This window comes from Dipodomys ordii, unplaced genomic scaffold (genome assembly GCF_000151885.1).
Source record: "Dipodomys ordii isolate 6190 unplaced genomic scaffold, Dord_2.0 Scaffold78, whole genome shotgun sequence".
Taxonomy (NCBI): domain Eukaryota; kingdom Metazoa; phylum Chordata; class Mammalia; order Rodentia; family Heteromyidae; genus Dipodomys; species Dipodomys ordii.
The window spans coordinates 6636616-6646680 of NW_012267294.1; the positions used below are offsets into that span (position 1 = coordinate 6636616).

The following is a 10065-nucleotide window of genomic DNA, read 5'->3' on the forward strand; positions in this document are numbered from 1 at the left end:
TGTGTGTGTGTGTGTGTGTGTGTATCAGTCCTGGGGCTTGAACTCAGGGTCTAGGCACCGTCCTTAGTTCTTTCTCTCAAGGCTGGTGCTTTACCCCTTGAGCCACAGCTCTAGTTCCAGCTTTTCTCTGGTTCATTGGATATCAGAGTCTCACAAGCTTTCCTGCCCAGGCTGTATTTGAACCACGATTCTTTGATCTCAGCCTCTGGAGTAGCTGGAATGAAGGGTATGAGCCACTAGCACCCTGTTACCCAGCCATTTTTTACAGGCCCAGTTTGCCTAGTGACCCAGCAGGAATCCTTCCAGAATCCTTGCGTGGGAGCAGGGGCCTGCAACCCTAGCCAGTGCCTGTCTGTGGTTGCTTACACCCTTCCTTTCATCCTGGGGTCCACCAACACCTCGACACCTTTGGAGAAGGTCACAGATCTCCACTCCTCCCCCCAACCCCCGCCCCTGACCTGTTTGTTCAGTGTTTGTCATTGGATGAGTGGTAGTGCGGTGCTAGTCTTAAGTGTCTCAGCTTTTCCTTGGTGGTGGCCGGCACTGCTTGGTAGAACCCTGCTCGCCAGGAGAGGGGGCTGGGAGCTCTCCACTCCTCCCCCTCCCCCCCCCTGCCCTGGCCCGTGACTTCAATGCACATCCGGCGCTGGCTGTGACTTGTTGACGGCGCACATTGGTGTCTTTTCCTCTGTCACACTGGTACGTTCCTGCCCTGCCAGCCCTGGTGCCCACCTGGGGAGACTGAGCCTTTTCATTACTCCAGGAAAGGCGCCAGAAGTTTGAGCTTCTCGGTGTTCATTCCCAGCTCACCTGGTGACAGGAATGCCATCTGGAGATCCACAGTCCTGAGTCTCCTTTAAAGATTCCATAAGGGTCAGCACAGGTGGCTCATACCTGTCATCCCAGCTACTCAGGAGGTGGAGATCTGAGGATCACAGTTCAAAGCCAGCCTAGGCTGGAAGGTCCGTAAGACTCGTACCTCCCATGAACCATTAGGAAACTGGAAGTAGAGTGCTAGCCTTGAGCCAAAAAGCTCAGGGACAGCAGCCAGGCCCTGAATTCAAGCCCCAGTCCTAGCAGTGGAAGGAAGGGAGGGGAAAGGGAAGGAAGGAAGGAAAGAAGGAAGGAGGGAGAGAGGGAAGGAGGGAGGGAAGGAAGGAAGGAAGGCACCTAGAGGCTGCAGGCAGGGCCCTCTGGGAACCTGTGTGTTCAGGAATGCTGATACCCATCTTACAAATGGTCAGATTAGGAAGGTTGGTTGTTTGCTGCCTGGCAGCTGTGGGCGGAGCACTGTGTAGTGAGGAAACAGTTGCAAGAATGCTTTATAGATAGGCTGCAGGGCTCTGTAGGGCTTGACTTAGAATAATGTTAGCAATGTTTGAGAACTAAAGACTATTTCCCTGGGGCTGGGAAGGTGGCTCAGTGGGAAGGTGGCTCAGTGGTAGAGTGCTTGCCTAGCATTCATGAGGTCCTGGGTTTGATTCCTCAGCATCACATAAGCAGAAAAAGCCAGAAGTGATGCTGTGGCTGAAGTGGTAGAGTGTTAGCCTTGAGCTGAAGAGCTGAGGGACAGCGTCCAGGCCCAGAGTTCAGGCCCCAGGACCCACAAAACAAAACAAAAAAAACTATTTCCCATGGCTCTTAAAAGGAGGTGGAAAGAGAGTTTGATTTTGGTGTGTGTGCGTGTGCATGCTTGTGCATAACCCTAGTACTGGGGCTTGAACTCAAGGCTTTAGGCTCTTGTTTAATTTTTTTGTGTTCAAGGCTGGTTCTCTACCACCTGTGCCACACCCCTACTTCTGGCTTTTTGCTGGTTCACTGGAGATTAGAGTCTTTTGGGTTTGTCTGCCTGGGCTGGCTTTGAACCTGGATCCTCAGACTCAACCTCCTGAGTAGCAAGGATTACAGGCATGAGCCTCTGGGGCCTGTCTTTAGCTGAGATGTCTTCCTTCCTTCCTTCCTTCCTTCTTTCCTTCTGTAGTCTTAAGTAAAGAAATTTAAGAATAGGGGTTAGACAGCACTGGGCTGGCAGCTGGAGGGCTCTGAGTCTTCGTCTGTGAGGGCTGACCTGAGCTGACAGCTCTGGCAAGGTGCAGGTGCTGGGGTTGGGGCCACCACTGCGCAGATGTGAAGTGCACTTGCTTTGTGCTGCATGCAGAAGAGACCCTGGGCTCCTAACAGGCTTGAGAGACAGAGACACACTCAATTCTTGTCTCTGTGTTGTTCAGCTCAAGGCTGGCGCTCTACCATGTGAGCCACAGCGCCACTTCCAGTTTTCTAGTGATTATTGGAGATAAGAGTCTCAAGGACTTTCCTGCCTGGGCTGGCTTTGTACTGTGATCCTCAGATCTCAGCTTCCTGAGTAGCTAGGATGACAGGCATGTGCCACCGGTGCCTGGCTAGTACTTTTGCTTTAAGTTGATGAAGAAATGGTTTGGCCAGGCAGGGTGATATAGGCTTGGGAGGCTGAGGCAGGAGGACTGTGAGTTGAAGGCCAGTCTTGAAATGTAGTAAGACTACGTCTCAAGGCCAGTCTTGAGACATGGTAAGACTATGTCTCAAGACTTACACATAAAGTTTCTTATATTTAACTCTTGAAAACAAAAGAGGTCATGATTTAAAGTTGTTACTTGTAAAAGTCATTTTAATGGTGAGCTGTAGTAGCATTACTTGGCTTTGGAAGTGTTTGGGGCTTTTAATTTGAAATACTAGGAGAACTTGGAAAACTCGAGGAGGAATTTTTATTCTTTTTTCCTCTGTTATCAACTGTTTAAAAGGTTTTGACAAAAATTGGCGCTGGGTGGCTCTGTAGATATCCTTTTCGATTTGAGAACAGCCATATGCTTTATTTCTTACAAGTTATATTTATTTTTAAGTATCATTTGCTGTTATTTAACAATATTAAAAGAAGTCTGTACTAAATACCAGATTGCTGGTTACTAGTTGGAATTTCTGTTGCAGAAACGGAAAATCTTGACTTGCTCGGGTGTGAGGACAGGCGGGCCTGCCCACAGAACCCTTGGGTGTGTGTCTTACATTAGAATTTGATCTTTCAGGTCAGGTGCCTGTGGCTCATACTTGTAATCCTGGATACTCAGGAAGCTGAGATTTGAGGATCATGGTTAGAACAAGCCCAAACTGACCAATCTGATAGAGTTTTATCTCCAATTGACTAGCAAAAGTCTAGAAATAGAGGCATAGCTCAAGTGGTAAAGCACCATCCTTGGATGAAAAAGCCACGTGAGATTGAGGCCCTGAGTTCAAGCCCCAGTAGAGGCACAAAACAAAAAATCCCTTAAGTTTTTAGGAGATCACTTTGCAGGGAGTGGAAAGGTGGGGAGGCTCTGGGCTGCTCTGGTGCGCAGGGGAGAGGCGGAGACCTGGACAGGGGTGGCTGGAGGCCATTACAGATTGTCAGTAGTGGGGCTTGAACTCTGGGCCTGGGCGCTGTCCCTCAGTTCTTCAGCTTAAGGCTAGTGCTCTACCACTTGAGTCACAGCACCACTTCTGTTTTTTTAAAGTGGTTAATTGGAGATAAGAGTCTCACAGGGAGTTTCCTGCCTGTGGTGGCTTTGAACTGTGATCCTCATCTCAGCCTCCTAAGTAGCTAGAATTACAGGCGTGAGCCACTGGTGTGCACTAGGCTTGAATTTATCTCTTAAAAGGTGCTTCAAGGTGGGCACTGGAGACCCATTCCTAGAATCCCAGCTGCTTGTGGGAGGCTGAGAATGGGAGGATTGTGGGCAGAACCCCTTGCTCAGTGCATGGCACACACCCGTCATCCCGTGCTACGTGGAAGGGTGAGATTACGAAGATTATGGTTTCAGGCCAACCCAGGTAGAAACAGTGCACAGGACTTTCCCTCCATGGAGCAAGGCTGGGTGCGGTGAGAGGAGGCCCACAGGGGTGAGCAGTGAGACCCCCTCCACATGTCAGGAATCTGGGCCCCAGGGGGGCTCAGTAGGGTTGTGCCAGCCTAGCAAGCATGAGGCCCTGAGTTCAAACCCCAGCACTGCCAAAAGAGACAGAGGATTTTGGCAGCCATGTGGGAGAAGGATCGGAGAATCAAGAGAATGAATTAGACTCATTTCCAAGCTGCAGTCCCCAGAAATACAGAAGAAACCTCCCACAGGCTCCAAGCCTGTCCAGCCTGTTCCTTCTGTGCCATTCTTGGTGCTTGAACTCAGGGCCTAGGCGCTGTCCTGAGCTTTTTTCACTCAAGGCTAGCACTCTACTGCTTGAGCCATAGTTCTACTTCTGGCCTTTTGGGTGGATAGTTGGAGATAAGAGTCTCACAGACTTTTCTGCCCAGGCTGGCTTTGAACCAGGATTCTCAAATCAGCCTCCTGAGTAGCTAGGATGACAGGTGTGAGCCATCAGTACCTTGCTCAAGCTAATTTTTTGACAAGGAAAAGGAACCGATAAAGCTTACATCTCTGGAAATTGCTTTTTCTATAAACCTTGCCCAGGAAGCAAGGTAATGGGTTATGGTGGAGTTTCTTCTAGAATGGCTGCAGATCCATGCAGATTCTCACCAGGCACTGTCAGAAGTGCTCATTTGTGCTGACCACACCCCTGGGGGCGTGGCCACTGGCACTGTCTCCACACCCCAGACATGGAGGATAGGGGCCCAGTGGCCTCCCAGAGCTCCACCGTGATGCCTAGCTCTGAAGGGGCTCACAGGTGGATTCTCAACTGTCTGGGGAAACAAACCTGTTGGTTCTTCCTGTTTGGAGCAGTGGTGATGACCGTGCCACACAGTTGGCCAGTGCTGGGCAGAAAGATGTGTTGTTTTCATACTTTGGAGTTGTTAGTGGGGGAAAGGAGCTTAGACATCTTAGTGGAGGGGAGCAGAATTGCAAGAAACTGAAGAGGCCAGTGAGTGAGTGTGTGTGTGTGTGTGTGTGTGTGTGTGTTTGCACGTCTGTGTATCTGTGTGAAAGTAATAGACAGGCCTGGCGGTGGGGGGAGGGGGGTAGAGGGTGTCGATCCAGGGCCTCTGGTGCAATCATTCATCAGCTCACTTCTGCAATGCAGGCATGGTCTAGGCCTCTTTTATATTTTCCCCTCCCTCCCTTCCTCTTGTACGCACGTGCTGGTCCTGAGGCTTTCACTCAGAGCCTGGGTGCTGTTCCTTAGCTTTTTTGCTCAGGCTGGCACTCTAGGACTTGAACCATGACTCCACTTCTAGCTTTTTGGTGGTTCATTGGAGAGAAGAGTCTCACTGACTTTCCTGCCTGGGCTGGCTTCAAACAGCGATCCTCAGATCTCAGCCTCCTAAGTTGCTAGGATGACAGGTGTGAGCCACCACACCTGGCCAGGCCTGTTTAGATGGATGGCTTCCTCCTGTGGTCAGGCCTGAGGGCTGCCTGGGTGCGGCTTTAGAGTAAGTTGTCTTTCTTGTATCTTGTACCCCTCCTCCCCCCAACAAAAGTGATAAGCTTCAGCTGAAGAGAACAGACATGGAATGTCCGTGGTTTCGGCCCTGGCTCCCGTTCCTGTGACTGGAGCTGCAGCGTCAGCCCCTCTGAGGGGCGGCTGTCTTGGTCAGGCTGTGAACTTGGTGGGGGTAGGGGTGAGGAGTTGCGGTTATCACTTGGCAGCCCAGTTGCCTTAGAAAGTAGTATGTTCCAGAACTCTCAAGTCTTCCCGTTCTCAGAGGGAGATGCATGATGGTAGTTCTTCTTAGCTACCTACTTTAAAAAAATACATACATATTTTTGAGATGGGGTCTCACTGCATTGCCTGGTCTGGCCGTGGATTCCTAGGCTTAGGTGATCTCTCTCAGCCTTCCATACAGCTGGGAGAACAGATGTGGGACATTTTATTTCTTTACCTATTTTCTTGGGCTAGGGATGGAACCCAGGGTCTGACACATGCAAGGCCAGGGCTGTTGTGCTGAGCCACACTGCCAATCCGGCTTGTGCTCATTAATTGGACATAGTCTCCTGGATTCTTCTGCTCAGGCGGACTTCAGACCATGATCCTCTAGATCTCTGCTTCATATAGTGCTAGGGTTACTGGCATGAGCCCCAGTGCCTGATGTCAACCCCCCCCCCCCCGCCCAAGGTGCTAGGTTGTCACCCTGATCTAGCTTTGCTTATTTAACAAAATACTCCCTCATCAAACAGTGTTTCTCCCTTGCTAAGCACGGTGCACTGTAATGGTTTCTGTTCATTTAAAACTCCATCTTCAAACCATACCTGTCCGCTCACAACCACCATCAGTTCTGACACAACCCACAAATGGGCAGCAGCGGGATTTGAGACCTTGTGCAGGAGCCAGCCCAGCACAGACAGCCATGGCGCTCTGGGTTCCCAAGTTCCTGTTACCTTATTGTCTGTGTGCCCTGTCTTCCAATCCTCTCCTGGTGTGTGTCTGGGTCTAATTACTCCCCGCCCCCTTTAAGGGTGTGTGTGTGTGTGTGTGTGTGGTACTAGAACTTGAACTCTGGGTCTCTTACTCTTGCTTGGCTTTTTTGCTTCTAACTGGTGCTTTCCCACTTGAGCCACATTTCTACTTCAGACTTTTTGCTGGTTAAATAATCGGAGTAAGAGTCTTAGGAACTTTCCTGCCTGGGCTGGCTTTGAACCATGATCCTCAGATCTCAGCCTTCTGAGTAGCTAGGATTACAGGCTTGAGCCTCAGTGCCTTCTAAGGGACTCACAGCTCCTTTGTACAACTACTTAATGATAATGAAAATACAATGTAAATTAAAAATGTGCATGGTGCCATTCCCCAAGGACCCTGCTGTCAGGGTCGTAATCCACACACGTGTGTGTGTGTGTGTGTGTGTGTGTGTGTGTGTGTGTGTGTGTGTGTGTGTGTGTGTGCAGGGGACATCAGACCCCAACCCCCTGTCCATCTGTCCGCTGAGCCCCCAAAACCACCGCAGCCCCCTTTCCCGTGTGGCTTCTCATCTGCACTCCGAATTTAGATTAGGGTGAAAAGTGGAGAGAAGGAAATGAGCCAGAAAATAGAAAATTAATACTTGGTAGAATTGTCATATTTCAAAATTAATTTACAGGCGATGTCAGACAACCAGAGTTAAATCATGATATCAGCAGGCCATTCTAGGACTTAAAATATTGGCATCCATCACTGTAAATGGGGTCCTAAGAGCTGGGGGAGCGATCTCTAGGGAGGAGGCCAGTGCAAGGTGGGCGGGAATAAATACTTGATTAGCTAAATTGTGCTACATCATATTGAGTGATAACGGTATGTGAAATGGTAATAGGATGGACTGAATTATTTGGGTTTACAGTTAGCCTACTTTTCATGTGTGTGAATGTGGGTTACACGCACATGTTGGTACTGAGGCTTGAACTCGGTGGGGGGGCTTTCATTCTTGCTTGGCTCTTGCTTTCATTCAAGATTGGGGTGCTCAACCACTTGAGCACTTGGTTTTTGCTGGTTAATTGGAGATAAGAGTTTCATGAACTTGCCTGCCAAGGCTGGCTTTGAACAAGGATCCTAATGTCAGCCTCCTAATGAGCTGGGATGACCAGTGTGATCTACTAGGCTGGGATGTGTTTAACTAACTCTAGAACTTGATCTTCTTGGCCAGTGCTGGGGAGCTGGCTGTGGAGGTACCGATTCCTGCGCCATCTGCTTTCTCAGCCTCTTGTGGAGCCCTGTTTATCCCAGAGACTCTTTACGCCACCATCTGCCCTATGACCAAACATTTCTGGTTGCCTCCTTCACTCCGGGGGAGATTTCTCCAGGATTAAGCACCTGCCTCTCATCTCCTGTCCTTACAGCTGTGTGTCGAGGTCGAGTGGTACAGGTCCCCGCGGGGGCCCTGGTCCGAGTGGTGGGCACTGAGCTGGTCATCCCCTGCAACGTCAGCGACTACGATGGCCCCAGCGAGCAGAACTTTGACTGGAGCTTCTCGTCCCCTGGTGGCAGCGGCGGCTTCGTGGAGCTGGCCAGCACGTGGGAGGCGGGCTTCCCCGCACAGCCCTACCGGGAGCGGCTGCGGACCGGCCAGGTGGTGCTGAGGAGGACGGCCAACGACGCCGTGGAGCTGCACATCAAGAACGTCCAGCCATCAGACCAGGGCCTGTATAAGTGTTCCACACCCAGCACGGACGCCACAGTCCAGGGCAACTATGAGGACACGGTGCAGGTTAAAGGTAGGCTGGCACCGCTGCCACTGGCCATGCGCTGCTCCCAGGGCCCATGCCTGGCTCAGGCAGCGTGCTTCACACCTGTCTGTGATCCCAGCTCCTGGGGAGGCTGAGATCTGGAGATCGTACTTCAGAACAGCGCAGGCAGAAAAGTTGCCAAGATGTTCATCTCCATTTCACCAGCAAAGAGCTGGAAGTGGAGGTGCAGCCTGAGTGGTAGAGCACAAGCCTAGAGTAGAAAGAGCTAAGGAACAATGCCCAGGCCCTGAGTTCAAGCCCCAGATGCTGGCAGGGAAAGAAGGTGAGCCAACTGACCTCCAGCCACCCTTCCTCCTCCCTGCGGGTGAAAGGGCTCCTGGCCCACGAGATGCAGGCAGTGTAGGACCCTGCCAGCAGTGTAGTGCCAAAGCCAGGTGGCTGGCACCCAGCCCAATGACCGGCACTGCCATTTGTCAGCTCCATGGCGGTGGGCGTGTTTCGTATCCCAGCTTCCTCCTCTCCTCAGAGGTGTGGGGACTGGCGAGGTAACCCTGGCCGGGACTGAGAGCAGTGCCATCCCATCACTGGCTAGTGGCAGGAAATTGTTGTCCCACAGTAGCATCAGAGTTGATAGGAATAGCTGATCCTGCACAGTTCACCTCCTGTGACCTTCACGGCTTACATACCTGTCACCCTGGAAGTTGTGAGTCTTCTGTAGAAAGAACTATGTGCTCACCCTGAGTTCATTGACCTGACTGCAGTTTAAAGCTTCTTGCAGGTTAACTGGAGATAAGGGCCTTTCAGACTCTCCTGCCCAGGTGGCTTTGGATCCTTGGTCCTCAGTTCTTGGCCTCCTGAGCAACCAGGATTACTGGGATGAGCCGCGGCATGCACCGAGCCTCCTCTTGTCTTTTATGGTTTTCGTGCTCCAAGTAGATTTGCTCCCACATTCAGTCTCTGACTCCAATGAAGAGGATAGGATAGGATAATTTACACACAAAAGAAATGAAAGAACATACGTAATTACTTGCCTCAAATCACCCAGCTAATTAGTAAATGAGCAAGAACAAACCATTTTAATTTGAGGCTCACAACATAGAAACGATATTATTGTTATTATTTTATATTAATGCTGCATTTCTCCTTGCCTTTGCTTTTCCCATGAAGATTTGGATTGGAATAGGGATAGCCATGATTAAATGATGCTATGGAGGATAGCAGTGATTGAGCAGTGATTGGAGAAGGCGCTGCACCTCAGATACGATTCCCTCCATAAAGTTCCAGCCATGTGCATGAGAAACTATGAATTAAAGCCTTCATACATTAAATATACCTCACCCATTACGTCTTCCTTATTCCTGTAGGAAATCCTCAGTGATTTTTGTTTGTATGCTCTGTGCCAGTCCTGGGGCTTGAACCCAGGGGCAGGGTGCTTTCCTTAGCTCTTCTGCCCAAAGCTGACACTCTCCACTTGAGCCACAGCTCTGTCTCTGGCTTTTTTTTCGCTGGTGAGAGAGAAGACTCTGGATTTTTCTGCCTGGGCTGGTTTTGTACTATTCAGATCTCTGTCTCTAGAGTAACTAGGATTAAGGTGCTAGCTACCACTCCCTGGCTTTTCTTTTTCCTTCTTTCCCTTCTGGGAGTAGGAAATAGCAGCCTTGTCCCTAGCCCAGGACTAGAATCCTCTGGTCCTTAAGGGCCTGGGGTCTTACACACAGGTGCTGTGCAGGGTCTAGTATGCAAGTGCTGGTACAGGGTTTTGCATATGGGTGCTGTGCAGGGTCCCTCACCGACCCACCCCCTCTCTCCACAGTGCTGGCTGACGCCCTGAGGGTGGGCCCCACGGAGCGGCCCGCACCCAGCTTGAGCCTGCGGGAGGGAGAGCCCGTGGAGCTGCGGTGCGCGGCCTCCTCGTCCCCGACCCCCGCGCCTGAGGCCTCACCTTCGCCCGCGCCCG

The 10065-nt window shown here is 50.9% G+C and overlaps 1 protein-coding gene across 1 annotated transcript in view; it reads left to right on the top strand.

Moving 5' to 3' along the window:
• The window catches only part of Ptgfrn (prostaglandin F2 receptor inhibitor), an 84905-nt gene that overhangs the window by 53480 nt on the left and 21360 nt on the right, over positions 1-10065 (top strand). The window contains exons 2-3 of the mRNA XM_013024636.1: positions 7761-8135; positions 9922-10054. Coding sequence (XP_012880090.1) covers positions 7761-8135; positions 9922-10054 — 508 coding nt within the window. The remainder of the gene's footprint in view (positions 1-7760; positions 8136-9921; positions 10055-10065) is intronic.